At 43.3% G+C, this 24,573-nt stretch overlaps 4 protein-coding genes across 4 annotated transcripts; 2 read left to right on the top strand and 2 right to left on the bottom strand.

Moving 5' to 3' along the window:
• Nucleotides 1-50: 50 nt before the first annotated feature.
• osbpl2a (oxysterol binding protein-like 2a) lies at nt 51-6,537 on the bottom strand. Its single transcript, XM_084479382.1, has 14 exons — nt 6,453-6,537; nt 6,011-6,149; nt 5,763-5,874; nt 5,406-5,481; nt 4,742-4,876; nt 4,464-4,561; nt 4,145-4,327; nt 3,915-4,022; nt 3,735-3,824; nt 3,509-3,635; nt 2,899-3,018; nt 2,359-2,482; nt 2,116-2,206; nt 51-1,772 (listed from the first exon to the last, which is right to left on the bottom strand). The coding sequence occupies exons 2-14, from the start codon at nt 6,045-6,047 to the stop codon at nt 1,670-1,672; spliced, it is 1,404 nt and encodes a 467-aa protein (XP_084335508.1). The 5' UTR covers nt 6,048-6,149; nt 6,453-6,537; the 3' UTR covers nt 51-1,669.
• Nucleotides 6,538-7,481: 944 nt separating this feature from the next.
• LOC311359590 (uncharacterized protein) lies at nt 7,482-15,547 on the top strand (the record flags this gene model as incomplete). Its single annotated transcript, XM_084479640.1, has 9 exons — nt 7,482-8,123; nt 8,762-8,986; nt 9,762-9,926; nt 11,320-11,391; nt 11,527-12,747; nt 12,950-13,069; nt 13,759-13,811; nt 13,908-15,120; nt 15,274-15,547. The coding sequence occupies 9 exons, from the start codon at nt 7,482-7,484 to the stop codon at nt 15,364-15,366; spliced, it is 3,804 nt and encodes a 1,267-aa protein (XP_084335766.1). The 3' UTR covers nt 15,367-15,547.
• A 973-nt stretch (nt 15,548-16,520) lies between these two features.
• Nucleotides 16,521-17,409, top strand: LOC311359094 (uncharacterized protein). Its single transcript, XM_084479047.1, has 2 exons — nt 16,521-16,826; nt 17,061-17,409. Exons 1-2 carry the CDS (start codon nt 16,693-16,695, stop codon nt 17,365-17,367), a joined length of 441 nt encoding a protein of 146 aa, XP_084335173.1. The 5' UTR covers nt 16,521-16,692; the 3' UTR covers nt 17,368-17,409.
• Nucleotides 17,410-17,530: 121 nt separating this feature from the next.
• On the bottom strand, nt 17,531-20,138 carry LOC311359093 (microtubule-associated protein RP/EB family member 1-like). The gene is made up of 7 exons (XM_084479046.1): nt 19,982-20,138; nt 19,582-19,711; nt 19,307-19,452; nt 19,026-19,215; nt 18,534-18,625; nt 18,240-18,398; nt 17,531-18,134 (listed from the first exon to the last, which is right to left on the bottom strand). Exons 2-7 carry the CDS (start codon nt 19,700-19,702, stop codon nt 18,078-18,080), a joined length of 765 nt encoding a protein of 254 aa, XP_084335172.1. The 5' UTR covers nt 19,703-19,711; nt 19,982-20,138; the 3' UTR covers nt 17,531-18,077.
• Between the last annotated feature and the right edge of the window lie 4,435 nt (nt 20,139-24,573).

The following is a 24,573-nucleotide window of genomic DNA, read 5'->3' as shown; positions in this document are numbered from 1 at the left end:
ATCCAAGAAAAGGATGAACATCACCGATCAATAAAAACTTCAATCAATCCTCATAGTTGACGATTTATTACTAATGTTTGTGGTCGCATAATCATGTCTACAACAGTAGTGGTAGGTAGACACTTAGTACTATGCTTGGTATTGTGTATTCATTGTGTTGTGTTGTAAAAGCAAGATAAACATTGTAAACAGATCAAAATCAATGCCAGTTACAACCATAGGTTAAAACATAACAAGAGCATGGAAGTGAGGGGACCTCCACCATAGAGTACTTGTTTCTGTATGTATCGGATCTGATGCCTGGGGGGTGGGGGTAGCGTTAGGGTCTCATGTGCAGTTCAATGCAGAATTAGTGCTTGGAACTCACCACTGACTACACATATGCGAGTATTATTTAGGTTTCATGTCAACAATCATTTCAACAGGTGCATTCCTTGTACACACACATCGGATATTACTAGTATATTAAAGGGGGGGGGGGGGGTGTGTTAGCTCATTTTCACATTTCAGAAGTTGAAACAGAATAAATTTCATCTTTGCATAGGTAGGTGGTATCTAATGACATTCTCTGCCACCTGACATTGTGAACAATGGCAAAGCTTATTGTATTGGTTGTTGGAATACAGATCAATGAGGCCAACGGAAATTCAGTAAAACTGAGAGGTCATTTAGAGGCTGATGACCGAAAGTTTGATTGTGCCTTGGAAAAACATGAACAGAAACCTGCCCTAAAAATGTTACAGTGCTGCACGGTCTACATTTAAAAACACCTAAAATAAAACGCATGTCAATTATACACACAATTTCAACAGTATTTCTCTTTATATCCTACTGGTATCGGACTGGCAAAATCGATACGCTCTGAGCTGTGTCCTCATGTTGTGCAACAACGTCACACATTTGTGTACAGCTGATGGTTCAGTGCGGACCATCCTTTGAGTTCTATGGCTTTGAGTCGTGTAAGAAACCGTCTTGGATAGCATGCATTCGACACATGTTACAGATGACAATAAATCTTCATAACATTGTAAGCAGCTTTAGTATCTAGTATCTCTAGTCACAGAACATAATCACATGTGAACGATAGAGGGATGGTTTAGTGCACTGCCAACTAAATGAGATCATCCATTTTGATAGCTATATTATAAAAAAAGTACCAGCCACATGTAAATGGCACCTGATATTTGCATGTACCTCACCAGTAATGTGTGCCATATCTACATAATGGGAGTGAGGTCAGACTACATATCTCACGTCATAGAACCATGTCCGTTTCCAGTATAGCTGCTACACCGGGCATCACACGACGACTTCCCAGATCCCTAAGTGGATATGGATCTGTGAGATGGGTAGCACAGGACAGTCTCTGCAGAATCCTAGTCAGGGCACACAGCCATGGCTGGCGTTAAGTCAACCAAGTAAACTCTAAAACAGTCGCCCTGTGCTACTTCATGTGGAACTGCACACGTCAGAGCTCTGCCTGACATGATCCGAGCTCACCACTTTAACACATTCTAGCAGAGAGAGAAAAGAAACAGGAAATAAACAATATTGGCAGTAAAAGTGAACGTTTCAACATCACAGAGGTTTGAATATTTGATGAGATAAAGATCACTTCTATCAGGTAGGAGCAGGAGAATGCCGGAGGACGAGTCAGGAGCCACTTGTGTCAATAAATGTTGGGACTTTCCACAAAGTTGCGCTCAAAGTAACCACCGCTGTAGAGCCAGTCCTCAGCTCCTGTGTGAGGGTTGGTTTTTGTCTGAAACCACCTGGATGGAAAACAAACGACACAGAATTTAGGCATGATTATGAACACCATTGTGGCGAACTGTGAATATTGGTGAAGCTTGATTGATATCCAACTACTGTGTCCAGAGACAGCTACATAACTACCATGGAGATGCCAGAATATTGTATGATTGCTGTTTACCTTATGAACAGGTTGATTTCCTGATGTTCTTTAAATGTAAACTTCTAATTTGCACCAAATGCATGTCAAGCTTCTAGTAGAAACCCAGCTCTCAGAATCACATTCTGATGCCCCCTGCTGGGTGACACGGTAGTCAACAGACTCCTTATGTGGAATGTAATGTGATCCTCTGGAGAACCGACCTGGTGGACCACTCCTCTTCATCTTTGGAGCGCTCCTTGCGGGCGGCTCTCTGTTTGTCTTCAAGCCGCTCTTTTTCAGTCATTGCTCCATCTGAAGACAGAAAAATTGAAAAATTAACGCTGAAACATTAAAGCTTACACTGGACCCTGTGGTGGTGCATGCATTACGATGTTGTCGGAACTAAATGAGAATATAGGTCAGACTGACACACTGTGTGTGTGTGTGTTTGTGTGTGTTTTTACCCAGGTCTCCGTCCTCCATAGCCTTAAGGTCTGGCCGCAGACGGCAGTCGGTTGGGGCCAGAAGCCCCTCCATGCCCGGCTCCATCTCATTCAGGGTCAGGGCGAAGCTGGTGAAGTTGTACATCTACACAGGAACAGATGAATATTTGTCATTTGGATCGTTGTTAAATGGGCTGAGGCCGTACCAGTTATGACCCTTACTATCCACCATAACACTGAAAGTACCACCAAGTAAACAAGGGACAGAAGCTATAAAAAGGTCAGCTGACAACTGAAATAGGGAAGTAAAAACCTCCCATCAAAAGTGATTGACAATATATTTCCGATATATGGGAAAACTGATTACCGGTTACTGGTTACCTTAAATTTGAAGCAGAGTCCCGTAACTAAATAACAAATTCACTACACAACAGCTACTACATTTTATCTACGCTGCCTGCATGCAGATGAAAGGTAACGGATATGTCATTTTGGGCAGAGCATGTTTGATAACTAAATGTTACTTAAAACGTTCCCTTTCATAGTATCTATGCATTTTACCTTTTCCGAGTGTGGTGGTCGCGGTGTAATCTTCCACAGTAAGGCACTTCCTGGAATCACAGTCACAGTTTCTTGCAGATCCGGCATATCGTCTGCCTCGTCCCCTTCTGCACAGGTCTCCTAAACGGACCACAGGTACACAACCAGTCAGACCAGTACAGAGCAGCACTCACCTGCTGCTACAAAAGAAAACGTGTGATGAAAAACTAAAGTTGCCACAGACTCAAGTCTCAATCAACGATGCAATGGCCAATGCCAGGCATTGTGGATTGGCTGCGGGCAATGAAACAATTGTACACTACACTCAGGAACAAGGACTAGGAAGAAGACAACAGCAGTGGCACACTACAAACCATAACATATCAAATGTTATTTGACCTTACCTTCCACTAACGCCACTGCACGGAGTCGTGGAAGAAAAAGATAACGTTTCAGAAATGTGGAATGTTAATTTAGTCTTTTCTTTGAGAGCCCGCAGTAAAACACAATATCATATTTGCATTCTGTCCATGTAAAAACCTGATTTAACGGTGTAGCCTTGAGGTCGGTTCAAATGTGTGCCTTTCCATCAGTCGAGTTTAAATGGGCTATGAAGGACAGCTCCTCCCACCTGCTTCTGCTTTTTGGAAATGCCCCCGGCCTTCTTCTCTGCCTTCTTGTTGGCGTCGTAGACTTTGGGGTCCACGCTGTACATGCACTCTGTCCACTTCCCGTAGATCACGCGGTGCTTCTTCTTACTGGAGACACAACAACGAGACCATGAAGACATTAGCTCACAACCAAACTATCACAGCTGTATACGTTGCATGGGCCGATAACTAGTGCTATGCTCTCACCTCTTGTCTTGGATATAGCCTTCCACTTTGTGCAGCTCTTTACCGAACATGCCACATGGTCTGAAGTTCAGGACGCACTTGTCTCCCGTACTGACAAATCAGATGCAAAACAAGCATTCAAATAAAGAAAAAGGACGTTTTACAATACGCATTACAATACTGCATTACATTAGAACCTACCTGTGGTTGAGTATCTCTACTGTTCCGTATTGCTCGATCCAGAGCTTTCCTAAGATGATGTTATGCACACAACACATAGGGTTTGTCCAGGTGTACGCCTCCTTATGCCTGGAACAAGTTCACACAAGAGACCCAGTGCTCAGCCTAACAGCGAATCATGTGTAACAAGACAACCATCAGTGAAAGAAGAGGCTGATTGTTATGCGTTATAGTCTCAAATATAGGCTCACTTCAACAACTCCAGTGTCATGGTGCCTTTGGGCTCAGCCTCGACACTCTTGCCCCAGAATTTGAGCTTGGGATAGATGGTGCCGTGGAACTCAAACTCCTGCTTCAAAGACTCAGCATGGAAGGCACTGATGGGCGGGTGGTGGCTTACTTGCTCTGAGATCAATCTATAACCGTCTTCCTCTCTGGAAAACCGCAACATATTTTTCAAATTAATAATATTGCAGTGAGAAATGAATTGACAATACATCAAATAAATCTTGTATGTATTTATTGTATTTTGCATGCACCGACATATATAGTCCTTTAGTATTTAAATACCTTGTTAGTTCAAAAGTCTCCCCCAATAAAGGATTGAAAGGCTTTCCAGTTCTTTCCCATTGAGAAGCCACAGCAGACACCGCAAAGGCTGCAACCACCTGTCATGGAAGAAATTACAGATCTTGAAGTAACACCAACTTGAAGTATATAACATCAACATCAACAACCCACGTAGGACGCATTTATATAGTGGAAGGTTATTATTAAGAAATAATCACTTCAAAAGCAATATGAGTAGTGATATTTTGTTGTAGTCCACGGTTGTGGGTTGTGTTTACCTGCATGCGGTCTATGGAGTCCGACAAGCTGCAGGCTTTGTGGATGAGGTGAGTGTGTTCCATGTACTCAGAGATCCTCTGCAGAAAGCTCAGCGGCTCGTTGAACACCACCGGCATTGCTATCTTAGAAAGTTCCTGAAGCACCACGAAAACAGACAGAGGTTTACATGCTTGAGTTGTAGATTGATAACTAGGTTGGATCAATATAGAGAAACCTCTACAGGCTATATAAAGAATAAGCTATTTCTTAGTAATGGACTAAGCACAAATTGATGTAGCACAAACTGTCCACAGTAGTGTCACACAGTAGTGTCCTTATAATAATAATAATAATTATTATTATTATAATTATTATTATTATTATGAGAAAGTGCATTTCTTCAGCAGAAAATCTAATACACAACAAATTGCCAACAGCATCCTCAGCGGCACCTTAAATATAACCTGCTGGTTGCTTGCATCATAGACTTTTGTAAAAAGATGGGATCAGACCAACAAAGCAGCGAAAAGTTGCAACAAGGTGTTGCAATGTAAGCTGCTGAGTTGTTTCAATCAATACGTGCAACATCACACTACAAAGCACTGACTAGAGTTTGGCAACGTGAGTCTCTGCAATAGGCTAAAAACTAAAAGGGGAACAAGCATGAAAAGAGAAGTGACTCACCATTCCAATACATTTCTTTAACACACTCCACATATTTAAATTGTTTCTGGAGATCATATCTGCAGGCAGCGCTTTCCTGTTAATTAAATAAACATTAAATTATTTGGTAACTGATATAGGACTACAAAAGCACAACCACAATAACTACAATCTAACCAAGGAACACGGTGTAAAACATAAATAGATATGGCCATAAGTCAGCACTCTCTAAAAGGGCCACCGGTTTGAGTACACCCTGAAGAAAGACATGCTTTACTCTCAACAGCCTGATGGCCTTCAGTAGCATGTCCTACAATGGAAGCTTCCAACAACCTCCAAAAACGACTTTGACAAGTGACACAATAAGTATTTCCTCACCTTCGCTCCCATACTCCATTTGGTTGTGGTGTGCTTCCATCCTTGGCCTGCTTGCCTTCAAACACCATGGCATCCTTAAAACTTACCTCACAGGAGTCATCCGACTCCAGCCCTGTAAGATGGACGGACAGACGTTATGGTCAGAATGCATTGCATTCCTTGCCTATTTCATTGCATGCCTTTGTATTTCGTCTCTGTATATGTCATGTGTTGTCTGTGATTGTGCTGCCATCGGGCCTCTCTGGCACCTGTCTCGGCGTCGTAGAACTCCTCCTCGCTGTTCATAGTGAGCGTAGCCTGGAGAGTTACTGAGAAGTCATGTCTGCACCCGGCCTGTCACTGCGCCCCGAGGTCTTAGCGAGCATCACAGAAAGGTTAACACTTGACCTGCAACATTTGAACAATCCGTTTCAATATCATCCGACACATGTACTACAAATGACATTACTAAAAACGGGAGACGCTTGCGGGTCATCTTAACGTTAACCAGTTCCAACAAAGACAGCTTCAGCTATTATTAGCAATGTAAGGAGCTAGTGAGTAACGTTAGCTAGCGGTTAGCCTTGGTGCTGCACTCAAAAACAACCGAAGAACACAATACTATTATTTGAACCTCCATCCCAAAGACCGGCGTATACATGCCGATGGGAAAACGGAGGATACGTATGTATGAGATTACGCTTACAGTACCTGTTAATCGTCACCAATACAAAGATCTAAAAACATAAACATTCCTCAATTCACAGCTAGAGCAACTGGGCGGAAGAGGGCGTCAAGGGCAACGTCGCTAGTGGGGCGCCATCAGCCAATCAGAGCCTTCACCGCCAGACCCATGGTGGCTCGATCAGCCAATCAGAACCTCCTCTGCTAGAACTAGAGCGCACAGAAACGCTTCAGAAGTGCTTTGTATTAATATTGTTATAATATATTGGTATATATTGTTATAAATTGTTTATAATATTGGTTATTGGTTATATAATATATATTGGTATATATATTGGTTATAATATTATATTGTATTGTATTATATAACATAGCATCATATAATATATTATATATAATAATAAAATATAATATTATAATTTTATATAATATTATGTAATATAATATGATATGGTATAATATAATATAATATAATGTAATCTAAAATAATAAAATATAATATATAATAATATAATATATAGTAATACATTATTGCATTCAATTGCATTATATTATGCTATATTGTATCATACTATTATACAATACTATTATACTATTAAATGATTAAGCCTATCAAACATGTGATTCGAATAAGCCTACGTCAGTCAAATTCAGTTTTGGATGGATTTGTCCCCATATTTTGGAAAAAAACATATGGATGGACAAATAACAATTCAATTACTTCGGGCCTCATGACAACTATTTTCCATGAAGCGAAAGTGTCACTTGACCATATAACCAATGTGGTTAACTTTCTCACAAAATGTCGATTGACTTTTTTTCGGCCAAATACAGTTAAGCCATGAGCGCTCCCCCTGTCCGGGCCGAGTGGGCGGAGAAGAACCAGCCAGGAGGCACCAACAACTCACGCCTTTCTGTCCTTTTTTCAGAGTGGAAGCGAACAATAACTCGTGAGTAGAGTACAGTTAACGTCGGGTCTGCGGGATCATCTCTTTTTTCAAACGGTAGTAACATTAACCACTCTGATTTACTCTGATTAATTCTGGACCCCAGAAGATGAACAGGGCGGACAAGAGCGCAAAGCCGGCGCCCCGGGGCCAGCAGCCACCCAGGGCGCCACAGCAGGGCGCCCCTCAGATCCAGAAGGGGACTAAAGACTGCCGGAGGAGCTCCTGCCCTAAGACACGGCTTAACAACGACACGCGGGGGACTCAGAAGGAATCTGCACCGGAGCTGAAATCAGTGGGAAAAGGGAACCGAGCGGGAAGCGTCGTGGAGAGTGTGTCCAACGACGAGTGCCCAAAGAGTGCCAGCGTGCAGAGGAAACTGTCCGATGACAGCAACGCCTCGGAGGACTACAGCAAAGACTCTGGCTGTGTGTCTTGGAAACTCTCTTCTTCTGATAGTAGCTCGGAAATGTCTGATTGCACGTCGGAGGGCAACAAGCCAGACCCTCCGAATATTGACCCTGAAATAAGTTGGTTGGACGGGAGCGCGTCTGCGAAGCACGGCGGAGGAAGAGGCGATGAAAAGGAGAGCAAGGACGGCGACACTGTGGGCAACGACCCCCCTGATTTAGGAGGGTCTCTTGGAGTCGCTTATGTGTCAGAAAACTATTCAACTCTGATGATGGGGGAGACAACTGAAGGTCTGATCAGGGAGGTCGACGACTTGAGATCTGAAAACGAATATTTGAAAGTAAGGATATCTTTTTTTTTAACAAATGAATATATATATTTCAATTATCATTGTGTGTCGTCCTATTGCTTAGTTCTAAAACCTATTGTGTATACAGTCTTTAGCCTCCAACACGTGTCCTGTGTGCAGCGTTTTGACAGCAGAGCGGATTCTCTGTAATTGCACATGCCAATCCCAATTAGTGACCGAGACCGTGTGACTGACGCCCCAGGGTGCTCGATGTTAGGAAGGCAGAAATCCTGTCGCTGAAGGAAAAACAACGAATTGTCATTGATTCCAATTCATAATGTCCATGCTACAACAATTATTGCCACATGGACTGTGTCTTAAATAATGATATTACCATTATATAACAATCATGTTATTTACACATATAGGCTATTTCAATGTATAGGGCCTGTATCCTGCTGATTGTGGAACAATGATATAGTTAACAAAGTAAACATTAACAAATCCAACAAAAGTATTTGGGCACTCTGCCAACACGTCTGCCTCTTGTCAAGGGCAGTTAAATATTAGGCCATTGTGTGTGGAAAATGTATCGTGGACTCCAAACTGAGCTAGAACAACCACAGCGGTACAGCGGACAGCCCTGCTCCTCCAGGTCTTGAGGTCTGTGTCCATACCCCTCCTCCCAGGATGAGATGGAGGAGCTGCACTGCGAGATGGTGGAGATGCGGGACATGTTCCAGGAGGAGGAGGTGTACCAGCTGCAGGAGCTGCGGCTGCAGCTGGAGCAGGCCAACAAGACCTGCCGCATCCTGCAGTACCGGCTCCGCAAGGCAGAGCGCCGCAGCATCAGGGTGGCTCAGACCGGACAAGTGGACGGGGAGCTGGTCAGGAGCCTGGAGCACGATATCAAGGTCAGACCTCTCTCTCGCTCTCTCGCTCTCTCACTCTCTCTCTCTCTCTCTCTCCACATCTCTCTACATCCCCCCCTCTCTCGGTGACTTTAGAAGCACTATGTACCACCCAAGCAGTTTAAGAGCCTTCGTCAATCGGCTTTTGAGTGAATCATGTTGATTAGAGTCATCCAAATTAACTTCAACCATCCACATTTTTCCCTGCTTAGCCTCTCACTCACAAATGGGAGGGTGCTGTGATTGGTCGAGAGCGGCATGACTCATGGGCGGGCCACATCCTGATGTTGGGTTGTGCCACAAAATCCTTAATGGGGAAAGAGTTTTTTTATCGTACATCCTGTTTGTAGGTTCGTAAAAAACCTCTGTATAATTATGTGGTCGATTGTCGAAATAGAGGCCTAAAACTAAAACGTATACGAGTTTAAGATTGGAAACAGCGTCATGGAAGGAACGCATTGGCTGGAGTTTATGACTTTGTTGGTTGGCTTCTTTTACGTAGGGGCTGATAACACAGGATGGTAATTGATACTCTCACATTTCTCTAAACAATGAAACTACTTTCACCCTTGCAATGATTAGCCTCCTCTTTACGGTGTTGAATTCTGACTTCAATCATTGCCTCTACCTACATGGAACAGTTAAGAAACGCCACACTGTTACTTTCTATTACCTCAATCATATCTTGCTTAGTGGATACTTTGCACATGGTTGTACATCACATCATGTTGTTGATATAACATGGGGTATTTTCATGAATAAGTGACTTTGCTGATAGGTTGCAAAGAGCGTGTCTCTGCGCCTACGGAACGAGCTGGAGTCTGTGCAGAAGAAGAAGTCCCTGCTGGACGTAGAGAACGAGGCGCTCAGAGAAAGGACCCAGGAGCTGGAGGTCGCCAAGCAGGTCCTGCAGACTGAAGTGGACAAAGTCTTCTCCAAAGAGGTTTCCCTTCCATATATTTAGCTCCACAGTCTACATCTGTCTGCTCCATGGTACACTTTAACCCTGCGGTGGCCCTCAGCTGTCGCCATCCATACGCCACATAAACATTTCCCATATCCCTGCAGTCTAGCGCCCATTTCATCCGGTTACTCTTCACAGCTGCCTCCGTATCATGCAGTTGTCTCCCCTTGCGCTGACACTACTCTGATGTCAGATGGCGCTTGACCCTGGACCACATGAAGGATATGAGCCAGGGGCACGGCCAGCAGCTGACTGGTGCCTGGGTGGGGTGAAGCCTCTTGGTATGCTGAAGCCTAAACTCTAGGCACAGCTGACATTCCCACTGGAGGGGACACAAAATAGAGACAGAGAGCGCGAGAGGGAAGCAACATATAGAGAGATTACAGAAATAGATTCTCTCCCGCTTTCCCTCCATTTTAATTTTTTCAAGCTCGGCTAAATCGGGATCAGCATGTATTATGGAATTCGAAATAGTGTTTACAGACTGACATACTGACCTACAACAACTGAAAAGATATCACTAGCTATTCAGTATCGCTATAATGCCCCATGTCTTGGTTTGCCGTTTTCCTTCTCCATTTATTTGTTGTTGCCAATTCTGCCCTGAAGCCTCGTCTTCATGTGGATGATGCTGAACTCTGCGCACACGTGGTAGGACTAATCCAGGATTCTGTGCCTTGGCGTTAACTTTGCCCGGCCCACTCAAACGGGACAGCTGCTACTCTCTCTTATCCTGTGTGGGAAATCCACTTAGATTACCTAATCTAGGACCACAGAATCTTTGCTCGATTGATGGGAAAGAGGAGGGACATTTAAAATGCTTTCAAACACTCGACTGATCTGCTGGTCAGTTGTAGACAAGTTCACATCAAACAAATAGCTGAAGAATTACTAAAGAACAGAATTACTGTATGTTCTTAGCAGCAGAGGGCCTTGGGTTCCAGTAAAACTTGGAAATACTAACATCCCATTAACTCTCCTATTATGTCTACATAACAATTTACCCTATTCATCTGCGACCCTTGACCATGTAATGGTGTCAACACACTGCTCATAATCCCCACCTCTAACCCCTGAGTACAGTTATTTATATAAACATGACCTCCGGCCTTGTGTCTTCTGGCCAGACAATGCATCCCGAGACAGGGCTCACTGCAGCCTGAATTCCTTTCATACTCAAGCAAACAGATTAACTCGCTCATGTAGTTCAGCGTTGCCCTTGGTGGTGAAAAGAAAAAATGCTTTGCAGCAGTTCACATGACTCAGTATGGAACCACTTGTAACCTAATGCTTATGCTGAGGAAGAGATCGTTTACAAAACCTTCCTTTTTGAGAACTAATTTGACCCGTTGGCTCTGTTTGACACCCCCAGAACTCTCTGAAGAGGAGAAGTGTCAGATCACCTATCAGCAAAGCAGAAAGAAGGCTTTCCCAACTGATAGAGGTATAACATATCTCACGTATATAACATACGTACCTGATCTCAAATATGTCAGTATCCAATAACCACTATTGCCCCCTTGTGTCCGTCTATCTAACTTGGGTTGTTGGGTGTTTCTTTCCCTTCTCCATTCCTCAGGAGGACAGCGCTGATCTGAAATGCCAACTGCACTTTGCTAAAGAGGAATTGGCGCTGATGTGCAAGAAGCTGACCAAGTTGGTATCAGAAAGTGAAGGAATGCGCGTGGAGCTGGCGAGATACCACTCGGCCTACGGAGACGTAGACCCCAACCAGTTCCCCGAGGGTAAAGCCAACTACGCCCGTTCCAGGGAGACGGAGGTCAAGGCTCATTTGAAACTGGTGGAGGAGGAGGCCACACTCCTGAGCCGACGCATTGTAGAGCTGGAGGTGGAGAACCGCGGCCTGAGATCAGAGATGAGCGACATGAGAGATAAATGTGGGGGTGTGAACGAGGAGGAAGAGGAGGAGCCAATCGAAGTAATGTCAGAAAAACTGGTTCCCCAGGTAGACCTGGAGTGGGAACTGAAAGCGAGGGGACAAAGTGGGACAATGGGCCGCAAAACAGAGTACACACAGGACAATAAGGCCAACGGTACAACAGATACAGGTGTGGCCGAGAGCTCTATCCTTAGGGACGGGAGCCCAGCACAGACCAAAGGGATGTTGTCTGTGTGCCAGATCACCCGGGAGGGTCCTGTGGGTGGTGAATGGAGTCCTTTGGTCCAAGAGGAAGTATCGGGCAGAGAGGAGGACAGAGGTCTCCATGGGAAGACTGTGAAAGACTGTGAAACGCTTCTTTCTCTCAAAGAGCATGCCTGCATTGTGAGTTCAGCCATTCAACTTCTCACCTCGCCCTCTAATGGCCTTGCCTCCACACCTGTTGCTATGCCCGAGACTGGGTTTCAGAAAAAGGGTAAGGCCCAACCCCCAGGACAGTCCTCATTCATTCAGGGACCTGTAAACGAATCTCTGGCGCTTTTGCAAAACATGTTGCTGGCCTTTATTGGACACCTGGAGAAACTGCTGACAGATAGTGAATTAGGTCGTCTTTCGTTTCAAAAGGATGCCCATGTTTGTGATTCCTATATGTTTCCCTTTATTTTGGGGGAGTTTGCGGGCCACAACATGGATGCTCAGAATGTCACTGAACATGACATGATGGAAGAGGTCTGTACCACAGACATTAAGGAGAGAGGGAAGCACACACAGCAGGGGCCTTCCTCTCAATTGAACACGATGCAAAGTCCAAGAGATCCAAAAGTGCTGCTCATTTTGCAGGCAATGTCAGTTCTCCATCGATGGGCTCAAGTTAAAGAAGCCGGACTGGCAGACAACGAGGTACTAATAAAGAAGTTCTGACTGAAATAACCAGAGGTCCCTTACATATAAAGCAATTACATTTATACACATATTTTCTTCACCTATAGTCTATACTATATGCTTCCTTATATTATATTCATATATATAATTCATATGTATGTTCATATTTCATTACAATATATGTAGAGCATATTTGGAGACCATGTCTGTTTTTTTCAAGGCAAGAGCCAAAACCATCGACATGCTCCAGAAACTGCTGCATGAACTGGAGGCCGAGTGTCCCGACAGTCTGACTGCACGTGACAGTGAACCCATGGCTGTGCGATGCAAGACGAATGAGGTATGGAACACTCTCACACTTCAGCCGTTTGATGCAGCTGTGTGCGTATGTACAGTATGTGTGTGTGTTTATGTGATGATGCGCTGGAAAGCCATGCTGATCCTCTTGGCATGGCTTCATCGTCATACTCTCTGCAGCACACAAAATCAACACACTTCATCAAGGGCGACAGTATTTAGGTTAATCTGCTGCGGGGGCTACTGCCAAACCGGACCAGTTCCGACATCGACCCAAAACTTCCCGGGTTTCAATAGACCTTTGAGTTCATGGGCTGTTGTAAAAAGATGACGATTACAGTTCAATAGTCATGATTATTAAGTTATTTATGATTTCATTTACTGTATTGTTCTGTGAATGTCTCTGACCTACTGTATATTCATTTGTTAAACAGTAACAGTTGTTATCTCTTAAAATGCTAAGAAAGTGCTAGATATACAGCAGAAACAATTTTATGCTTCAGTTCAAACTATAAGTGACAATAATGTTTAATAAAGAGTGTTAAGAGAAAATCATAGAATTTACTTCATAAGGAAAGGGTTTAACTTCTTTAATGATTTTCGTGCCGACCTAAGAGACTGTAATCCCAGTGTTACTCTAAGACATTCATTTCTTATGTTTACCTCATTTCAGTGAGAGTTCAAAACTGATTTAAGTCTTATTATATATTTTTGCTAAACTTTCTTTCCTAGGATGCCAGCGCCTGTGCTATCAGCAATGAGAGGAGATACTTTGAAATTGACAGGTCAGTTTTATTATTCTCCTCCTCATTCTGCACATCTTACATTTATTATTGACATTGAAGTCTTCAAGAGACACAAAGTCATACTTTCTCCCACAGGACATACAAGGCTGAAGGGAAGAGGTCCAGACGGCCATATGCTCCATGCAAGTCCAACCGGAAACACTGGTTCTATCTCAGCCAGTCGGTGGCTCAGCTGGACCAAGAGGACCCCGTCAAGACCTGGGACCATCCGATCATGCCGCGCAACTTCCCTGATCTCGACTTTGAACAGATATCTACGGAGAGGAGCCACACCGCCCCAGAAAGCACTGCCATCCGTATATACTACAGCCCCCCTTCTGCACGCAGAGTCCGGCTTGCTCAGCTGCGGCAAAGTCCCGCCACGGACAGGGAGTCGGTCGCCGTGGTCTCATCTTGGTGCCCCCTGCGTAGCCCTCTGTCGCCCCTCTATCTGGGGCTCTCTGCCAACCTGAGTGATGACATGAAGGAGATGACTGCCAGCTGGAGGCGGGTAGCTCACTCGAGCCACCCGGAGGAAGAGCGACGGCGATCGAGCGGGGCCTGGGTGGAGGTGGCCTGTTCGGGCACTCAGACCAAGACACAGCCCCAGATGGTGAGCGTTGCCCTGCAGACGGACGGACCCCAGGGGGTCGCCTCGGTGAGAAACAGCCCCTCCAGGGTGCAGAGCCCGTCGTCTGCTCGCGCTCTCCACAACTCGACCTCTGCGGAGAGAGTCAACGGAAGGGCCGCGAGACCCAGACAGACCTCCCCGAAGTTGTACCGGAGGCATTCCTCCTCTTTCCTCCCCTCCACCACCTTCAGCAGCAGCTCCTCCCTGGCATCCTCCTCTTCGTCCTCCACCCCCTCCAGGGAACGAGCCTTGGTCAATCTCTCCAATCAAGGCCCTGCCCGGACGACCTGGGCCCGCCCGGCCCACAATAAGGCCAGTGCAGGGCACATCAGCAGCACTCTAAACACTGACTTTGGCAGCCCCAGCCGAGCTGCTAAGCCCCCCAGTAAAGCTGCTGGAAACCATCGCTACGGCCTGGTCACAGAGTTCTTGCGCAAAGTAAGCGGGCGAGCAGAGAAGCCGGCACCAGGAGCCGGGCCGAAGGGGAAGTCTGACCTGAAGAACCTTGAGCGCATTCCCACAAGGCCCCCTGCCGTTGCGCTACACAGGAACGACAGCGTCACCAGGATCGTCAACAAGAGGTTCATGAAGCAGGGAGAGGAGAAAGGGAGCAGTCAGAACATGGCGACGAAAGGGGCCATCGCACGGGATGGCAGCTCGAGCAGTGTCACAGCAGAGGTAGGTCTTCATGTACATACCGTGTAGACCTGTATGGTAGAGAGCCGTCTAAACGACGATATGAAGCTACATATGATCCCTATACTCCATATCAACTCATTCCTTTTTATTCACCTGCTTGATTTCATCCTCTTCCCCATTGTTATTTAACAGGAAGGAAACTATGACTGCAGCTCTGGCAGTACCCTGACGTTCTGCTTCGCCCGTCCCCAAAGGCAAACCTTGAATGCAGGCAAGCCCCAGTGACAGAAATACTCTGCAACACTCAGCACTCAGCCCAGAGAGCCCAGCTGGGAGTGACAGGAAGGAAGGGCAGCCTCGATGTCAGCCGTCATCTGATCTGAATCTGGACAATATGGAATTTTAGAAGCTCAACTAATGTAATTCCAGAAATTAATGTTTGATTGGATGGCAGTTTAAAAGAGAAAGTGGAGAATCTCTGTGTGACTGACTTGATATGAATTAATATGTACTCTTTTGTGAATAATAAACATACAGAGAGGGAGATTGTGCTGATGTGTAGAAGGACCATAGATATTGTGGCTTACTCTGACATACATATTTGTATTTTATTTATGTGCAATTTAAGATTTTTTATTTGATTATCAAGCTTTTTAAATATACTTTTTTTCAGTTCACTCTTAACTAAAACGAAAAATAAAATAAAAACAAGTTAATACACTAATCCGAACAATACATTTGTTGCTGTGTATTTTTCACCGGTGGAAGACACACCTACCATATTTACGTATATCTATCAATTTATCTATATGAGGTCTATATCAATTTACACTATGTTCACACATTAAACATTAATATATTAGTTTAAATCCAGAAATCCTAACGATATGCAGATTCAGCCTGTATGTATTTACTCCTGAGTTAAAAACATGCAGGGATGGGTTTTTTATTTTTTTATTTGTTAAATGTAGTACACAAGTAGCTGAACATCCTGCCTTGCCACTACTTTGCAGTGTGCAGCAGCGCTGCACCATTGCCGTTAGTGCTTAGATGGCTGAATGATACGGAAGCCCTCTCAGTCTGAAACATGATTCAAATGATCAGTCAAGATCAGCAGAGAAAGATTGATGTATAAAGGTGCGGCAGGCAGGTGGCCGACAGAGATCAAGGGCAGGTCAAGTCCAACAGTCACCACCAGACCTTGCAGTAGGCCTCCGACAGAGCATTCATTTTACCCTATAGATTATTATGGATGTAATTGTACACATAAACATAGTCCTACCATTTACAACGGGTACATTCAAACACACAATTGAGAGGAAACATCAGTTTTCATGAATGCGTACATATGCTGATATAGACTCGATAGAACAGTAGAGTAACAGAATTTGCTTTTAAATGGCACACAACCACAAAAGTCCGCTTGGGGAGCTGTGGTCAAAGTGTTCAACTGTGGGCCCTTCTTGTCATTTGTTGGTTGCAGTCGTTCAAATTGTCGACATCGGAGTAGAAACTGGGTGTTGTTGTCATAAAGCATTTATATTATAATGTGGACTTTTTAAAAGCAACTATATAACCAAGCTACCACTTAGTGATCGTTGTACTTGAGTGATGGAGGTTTACCAAAGGTTTAACTCATACGACTTCGAGACGGATGAAAGGTTCCTAAACGGGTTGTTGTTGGTGGACAGCACCTGTAGCCACGGAGCACCTGGGCTGGAGATGAAATTATTTTATTATAACCGGTATGTTTTCTCAGTTAAGTGAGCCAGAAGCACCTCAGTTAACTCAAAAAACTATTGTCAGTACAAGTAAAGATGTTTAGTTGAGTTGTTGAGTGATACATTTGTCCCAGGCAAGTCTGGTTTTTAAATCTCATGTCAGCCATGACCTGATTCGTGATTTAAACTGAACTCTTCTAGTTCTGCCTGAGCGATTGTGTGTTGGATATAGCACTAAATTAACTTTTTTATTGCCAGGTTTGTTGAGCCCATCGACTCAGCGGGGTTCAAACAATGGAGCGGCGGTGACCCTCGTGAGGTCGAAACTCAGAATGAAATGCTCTCAAGATCAGGACCTGGCACTAGCAGGAGTGACAGCGAGACGAGCAGAAATGACAGTGAAGAAACAGAGGCCGCGATTCTTTCGTTCAAGGAAGTCATTAGACTTGTTCAGGCGGGAGAGACAGTCCCTGGGCAAGGGACGCATCTGGACATTACGCCAAGTAACCATAACCCGACACCTTCTCAAATGGAAAGGGTATTGAAACCATGGGAAATTCGCTGAAGCGGTTATTCATTGCAGTAACAATGAAATAATTTAAATATGTCTTACTTTTGATTATTTGGATATTGAATTTCCATGAATGTATGATAACGCTTACGTTTAGATACAGTTTGACTACTTATAGATCTGCACTATTTTTCGAACTAGTTTGGCACAATATTTTGAATTTGCTTGCTACAGTATTTCAAAGAGAAAAAGTCTGCAAAACTTCCTGCCCGAGCATTCATTTGGACAAGAGGGGTGGACAGTGCAATAATGACTTTCCACAAAGGTTATACTATAAAGTAGACTTTTCCATTCAACTCTGTATACATTCCAGCAGTCTTCAGATATTCAAACATGATGCACTGCATCGGCACAGACAAGATTGAATTACACAATTTAAATACATTTATCTTTAATTAGCATAATCTAGTTTCAACAAGTGTTTTGATTTATAACTCATTTGACACTGGTTTACAGCGCAAAGTATATCTAGATACATCACATCAGAAAAGGGACAAATCAGCATTTTAAGAATACAAATTAGAATCCAGTGCACGTCATACAAGAAAAGGAGAAACCACAAATCATGTGTTGCTTGAGATCATTACTGTAATGGACCAAAGGTGATTTCCGATGTATTCATAAAGTAACCTGTTGACAGAATAAGGCAAAGTGCATGTTAAAAATGTTTTTGATCAAGCATTAGACTCCCTCCCATTTTCCAATCAGAACTCCTCTGGCTCCGCGTCTCCAGTGTCACCCTCTGTCATGACAGCGCCGTCCTATGGGGAGATACGCATCCAGTTAGCAGGATCATGCCAGGATAAGCCATAACTGACTGGCATCAAGGGATGTATGCATAAACGCCATGTTGACTGGTGGCTTACATCTGTTGCATAGAGTATTTCCAGAATCCTCTGCAGAGTGACGTCTCCTCCTCCTTCCGTCTCCTTCTCTTGGCAGATGAGCTCAATAGTCCTCAGCTTTTCAAGGTAAAAGCTTACTTCCTTCTCGACAGTAGACTTAATTAATCTCAGCTCACTAACCTGAGGGTTAGAACCATACGATTAAGCAAATCCTCAATTCCATCATATACAGTGCATGAGTATAGACTTGAAGGTCAACTGATAATTGAAATTGCCAACAGACATTCTTCAATGACGACACGATCAACTACTCACTTCGTTAGTAAGTGCTCCGATCTCATCTCCTGCTCCAGGTTTCTTTGAGGGAACAGGCCGCAGCGCTTTGGCAGGGCTTGCCCTTGTGGGTGCTTAGATGTTAAATGCAACAAAAAGTTATTTCTAATGTCACAAGGAACCATCTCTACATTAGGAAATTGTAAATGAGGCACCCATTGACACTTCTGTTAGGACCATCTACCACGACCAGAGAGGACATTACCAGTGCATCATTGCTAGTCAGCCAATCTACGAGAGATGGTTCAGGAACAGAGATCACCCTGTGTCTCCCCAGACCTTGTCTCCCACATCTCCCAAGTGCCAATCTTAGGACCTCTTAAAAAAAATCACTTTACCAATGCGACAAGCCGCTCTGTCAGCAGGTTGAATGACATTTTCTAAAGTAAACCAATCAGAAATATTTAGAAATAGGACACAGTTAATGACAAATACATATGGATAGAAATTGTATACAAAATATGCAATTCTCACGAGCTGTGGCCTTGGCTTTAGCAGGAGCATTGGATGCTGAGGTAAACGCAGATGTCTCCTGTCCGTGACGTGCTGCCACTGGGTCATAATCCCTCTGATCATAGTTTGCGTCAAAAAACTTCTTGAACCACTGAACAAACTCAAAGTTGTCCTGGAATTTTCCTTTAGTCAGTCTGTCTACAGGAATTATCTTCGAAAGTGGGTATAAAAGATCCAAGAATGAAAATACCCGTTTGGTTTTAACGGTTAATAATACCAAATCCAAAAGGCTAAACGCTTACCTTGTCAACTCCAGTCTTTTTAAAACTGTTTTGTAGAATTTTAAAATTCTGTAAGTATTCGTGCTCCTGTTTGGCGTTGAATTTCACTTTTTTTAGGGGGAGGCATCCAGCGAACAGCACATCCATGAATTGGCAATAAGCTGCACCTGTAGGGCAAATCAGTACATTACTATGCTAAAACATAATACAAATTACCATCCAAATTACAACATATCCAGTGCAACTCGTGGGTAAAATAAGCATATTATGGCTCCTTGGTAAAACTATTTTCGCACCTGAACACAAATTCTCAATCTTGGAGTAGTTCATCTGTAAAGACACGTTGACCCAAGACAGCATATCATGTCGACTCAGGTTATCGTTGTTCACAGATGTGGAGAAAACGTTCACAGCCATCTGGGACTTCTACAGGTGATGGGAAGCACACGATGTGGAGAATTAATACAATTCAGGATGACATCCGCATTTAGGCCTACTACAAATATGTTCTGTGTAGTGTTTGACACGGACACTGGCTTTGGATCCGAGTGCGATACACATGGCTCCATGTATAATGTTGCGAGTGGTCATCCACCACATTATTGACCGATCGTCCACATACGACGAGCTAACGGAGTAGCTCCTTCCTCGGCTCAACGCAGTTCCGTAAAAGCATGAAGACATTCTTGTACTTACTCGGTTCAACGTTCACTATGTTACAATGGCTCCGACAGCTCAACAGTATGATGCGCAGCGACGATATCACCACACTAGTAGAGTGCTTAGGGAAGGTCCGGTGAGTGGAAATTTCTGGACTGTCGTCGACTCCTAGTTCATTAATTTATTAAACCTGTTGGCGACGCTGGAATTTTTTTTAAATTGACGAGAAGCACGTGGGTCGTCGTATTTTAATATAAAAAAAACCGTTAGGGTCGGAGAGGATAGGGAATGGTAGCGTTATACCGGTCCACCACAACGCACTTGCCGATCTCTTACTTCCTGTGAGATGTGTTCCCAGGTTAACAGTCCTCGGAGCGAGAATATATGAACATGACAAGAATCACAGCGACAAGGACAGTGAATATAGGTTAGGTCTAGACATTTTTGACCAAGCAATATACCCAAAACATGTAAATAGGAAATGGATATCGCTCTATCGGAAGTCCCGCCCTCCAGCCGCTAAACCCATGTAAGTGAAAATGCCCACCCTCTCTCTCTCTCCAATAACGAACATTTTGTACATCCCTTTACAGAAGTTGCGTCTTGAGGATATCTTGAACGAGATTAAATCCACCCTTAACTGTTTTGCAAACTGCCCCCAAGGGACCATATATGGTGTTTGTAAATTAAAATGAACAAGCACAATAAATGATGAGATTACACTACGACTTTATTTATAAAGACCAACACGATCATCCGACATCTCTTCACATGTTAACAGCCCAGTAGCCTATTTCCAGCTAGTGACCAAACAGAGGTCTTTACGAGACTCTATCGACCCGACAATACTGTTGACATGTCACTGGCTATATTATAATTGGTCCACTAGTGCTATCAGTGAACAAATCTATTCCTCATACCGTACTAGACCGTAAAATAAGCGTAGATATGAGCCACACCCTATTGGTTTTATTATAGCGGATTCATCCAATAGGGCTGGTACTACCTCAGAATGCACCCGAGATTTATGATTCCGCTGTACTGAAGGGACTCAAGACAGTTGAAGTACTGTAAAGATAAATCGTTGTTATGGGGTGACATTGTTATTTGAGACTGCCTCAGATGGCAAACAAAGTTTGGATTAGCTCACGTCCTATCATTCAACCCATTTGCTAGGACATAAATCACGATCTAGTGGGTCTAGAGCTTCACCTAATGTGGTCACGGTCTGGTGAAACCAGAGGACGTGTCATGGAACAGACCCGCGGTTCCTTGCCACCTTCCCTCGTACACGTAGGGTACCGAGGACCTGGTAGAACGACCACTGAGGATACTATACGAGGAGATAGTATCCATGGAAACCGAAATGGTTTCCATGGAACTCCCTCATGGAGTTCCCCCACTCACGCCATTGGATGAATCGTACGCTCACAAGAGCCAATCAGGAGAATCTTTCAAACTTTGACAGAATAAAAAGACACACGCCGTATTCTAAGTTCAGTGTTCAAAATAAACTAATGACATTGTTATAAGTGTTAATTCCAATTGATCAAATAAATATGTTGATGTTGATAAATATATCAGCTATACACAATAATAATGATCCTGTAATTAGAGTAAAGGGTGCGTTGCTCCTAACAAGGTGAGTTAACCTGAAAGAGTTGCAGCTTGGTTTATAATTAGAAATAATCTAATTGGAAAAGGGAATTGACTCAATGTGGATAAAAAAAAGGATGCAAATAAAATAAAATAAAAACATACAAACCCTAAAATATATATTAAAGTATGATAACACCAATTAATATATTCGATTCTAGTTCTAACTTTAATTTAGCAACTCATTTAAGTGTGATAACTCTTTTATGATACACCAATATGTGACTACTAATACATAACAATACAACAATACAAGACACCCCCCAGTCACAGAGGAAGCAAGAAAAGACCTCAACCTCAACTGTGGTAGGATACCTAAGGAGGAAATAAGGAGAGCCAGCAAAAAAGTGAAGCTGGGCAGGGCACCAGGGAAGGACAACATCCCACCACTGATATCCTTCACCTAAATGACGTCTTGGAAAAAGAAGACATTCCCAACGATTGGAAGGAGGGATGTAATGGGAAATTGTATTTTTGCATTCTGTTTCTATAACTGCCATTTGTTGATTTTGCCAGCATTTCTGAGACCTTGCCACTGTATAAGAAATCCTTGACTTCGAAAAGGCTTTCGACAGTCTAGACAGAAACATTCTGTGGAAGCTGCTCCGACATTAAGGAATACCCATAAAACATCATCAAATGCATGTATGATGGATTCACAGGTCAAGTCATCTCAAATGCTAAGCTCTCGGACACCCTCCTCATGAAAAAAGGAGTATGTCAAGGCTGTCTACTGTCTCCCCTACTCTTCCTTATCTTCATCGACTGGACATTGAAAATGTCAGTGGATAGACAAAGGACAGGACTACAGTGGAACCCTTTTGAGCAACTGGAAGATCTCGATTTTGCAGATGACCTGGCTCTGATCTCAGGAACACATGCAAACATTCAATGCAAGACCACCAGATTACATTAACACAGTAAACAACTAGGCCTCAGGATAAACGTTGGGAAGACCAAGGTCATGAGGCTCAACACCAAAACCCACCAACCTATCACAATCGAGGAGCAAAACCTGGAAGATGTGGTTGAGTTTGTATACCTGGGGAGCAACATCAGCACAGATGGAGGAGCTGATAAAGATGTCGAGTTGTTAATAAAACATTAAGTGTTTATTAACAACTGTCTCAGATACAGACTGAGGATTTGGTGGCCCAGTAAAAGATCAAATGTAGACCTGTGGAGACGCATGAACCAGGAGCAAATAGACATTGACATCAAATCCAGCAAGTGGGGATGGATCGGTCACACACTTAGGAAGTGTCTTGCCCCAAGGCAAGAGGAAGACAGGAAGACCGAAATCCAACTGGAGGCGGGCCATGCTTGATGAACTGACCAAGACGGGGACCTCCTGGCAAGATTCAAAGGCCCTCGCTCAGAGGAGAGTGAGGTGTAGATCCACGGTGGACGCCCTATGGCCAAAAGGATTAAAGAAGAAGAATACATAACAAGGATTTTGTTTTGATCTTAAACATCTATTGCGTTTTTTATTAAGAGAGATGGGTTGGGAAATTAAAATAGATCACTGTTGGTACTGTAATATGCTGCAGTGTTTCGTGAAACAGTGCATATTTTTTTTAATTTTTATAATTATTGTATCTTTTTTAAAGAGACAGTGTGAACAGGCCCTGCCCCACAGCCCAGTAGCATTCACACAAGCCCCAGACACCATGACTACCTGAACCCAGCCTCCCATTATGACCAGCTCTCTGGTCTTCTCAGGATACGTACCTATTCATTGTTTATATTGTAGGCTGTTGTTGATGCGTTACAACCTGACAAACTACATACGTTCAACTTAAGCAATAACTAAGAAGTTTCTCAGAAAAATGTACATGAATTAATCTCTGCCTTTACTTTAATCTCTATTCATGTGGTCCTATTCCCGGTACACAACTCTGCTATCAATGCTATCATTAAGGTCACCGTTAGTTGTTTTAGGATTAAGAATTGTACACTCATTTATGAATGTTATATTTGTATGTTTGGTCAGTGCGTGCCTACAGACATTAGGACATTAAAGGTGCTTCTCCACCTGGGACAGGGTATCTCGGTGTTTCATAGAGGGATACGTTTAACACCGGTTATGTTTCGTTCTTCTCCCCCTTCTTGTCTGGGGCTTCCCAACTATATGGAGGGGGTGAGGTCATAAAACGGGCCTGTGACTACTAAGGTTTAGTGGGGAGCCCCTCACCCTCACACAGCACCTTTCTCCCTCCCTTTCTCTCTATCTCTCCAATAATCCTACTTATGTGTTTGAAGGGGTCATATGTTCTGGTTGTGTCGTAGTGATCGTGCAGTCTTACTACGTTTATTCCACACCTGCCAATTTCTTTATTTTCCTATAGTATTGTTTATCCATCCAGTCATCCACTGTTTTGAATCATGTTTTTCTTATGGACTATTTTTGCCTTTAATAACTTCTGTAAAAATGATTAAATTACCTCAGGTAATTTCATCTCATCAGCAGATACTGCCTGATTTACATAATCGACTTGTGTTACTCCAGATCATTTCAGTAAGTAATGAGGGAACAAGTGAGCTCAATCAAACACAGACAAAGTGTGAAAGGAATATTGTATAGCACCATGGGTCATTCAAATTGTCAATTTTACCTTTCATAGTATTTCATATCAGTCAAATTTTAAAACAAAAAGTGGGCCCAATTTAAAAATAAACCAAAGAACAATAAAACATACTATTAAACATTAGTATACATCTCAACAGTATAAAAAAGAAAAAAGGCAAACCACCAACACTTTTTTTTTTGTTTTACAAAATAAAATTGCTAAAAATGCTAAAATGACTAACTCATCAAAGTCCACAGCACCTTATAAAGAGAACTAAAATTGATCATTACAAGATGACCACAGAGGAGTAAACAACATTATACATCGAGTTAAGGTGCATTCAAACCAAAACCTATGGCGCGGAGCGAATACATACAGTTCATTTTTATGTATTTGCTTCAC

The sequence above is a fragment of the Micromesistius poutassou genome, assembly GCF_964030765.1.
Source record: "Micromesistius poutassou genome assembly, chromosome: 15".
NCBI classification, from domain to species: domain Eukaryota; kingdom Metazoa; phylum Chordata; class Actinopteri; order Gadiformes; family Gadidae; genus Micromesistius; species Micromesistius poutassou.
The sequence above is the reverse complement of the archived record's forward strand: the minus strand, read 5'-3'. Positions and strand labels throughout refer to the sequence as shown.

Bases quoted from the DNA above. Each gene is read 5' to 3' on its own strand.
- LOC311359094 (XM_084479047.1), top strand. From the start codon at position 16,693: ATGGAGGTTTACCAAAGGTTTAACTCATACGACTTCGAGACGGATGAA. The intron at 16,827-17,060 runs GTATGTTTTCTC...TTTTATTGCCAG, and splicing joins AAATTATTTTATTATAACCG to GTTTGTTGAGCCCATCGACT.
- osbpl2a (XM_084479382.1), bottom strand. From the start codon at position 6,047: ATGAACAGCGAGGAGGAGTTCTACGACGCCGAGACAG. The intron at 4,877-5,405 runs GTGAGTCACTTC...GTGGTGCTTCAG, and splicing joins TAAAGAAATGTATTGGAATG to GAACTTTCTAAGATAGCAAT. The intron at 3,636-3,734 runs GTGAGAGCATAG...TTGTGTCTCCAG, and splicing joins GGCTATATCCAAGACAAGAG to TAAGAAGAAGCACCGCGTGA.
- LOC311359093 (XM_084479046.1), bottom strand. From the start codon at position 19,702: ATGGCTGTGAACGTTTTCTCCACATCTGTGAACAACGATAACCTGAGT. The intron at 19,216-19,306 runs GTAAGCGTTTAG...CCACTTTCGAAG, and splicing joins AAAAGACTGGAGTTGACAAG to ATAATTCCTGTAGACAGACT. The intron at 18,626-19,025 runs GTGAGAATTGCA...TTAACATCTAAG, and splicing joins TAAAGCCAAGGCCACAGCTC to CACCCACAAGGGCAAGCCCT.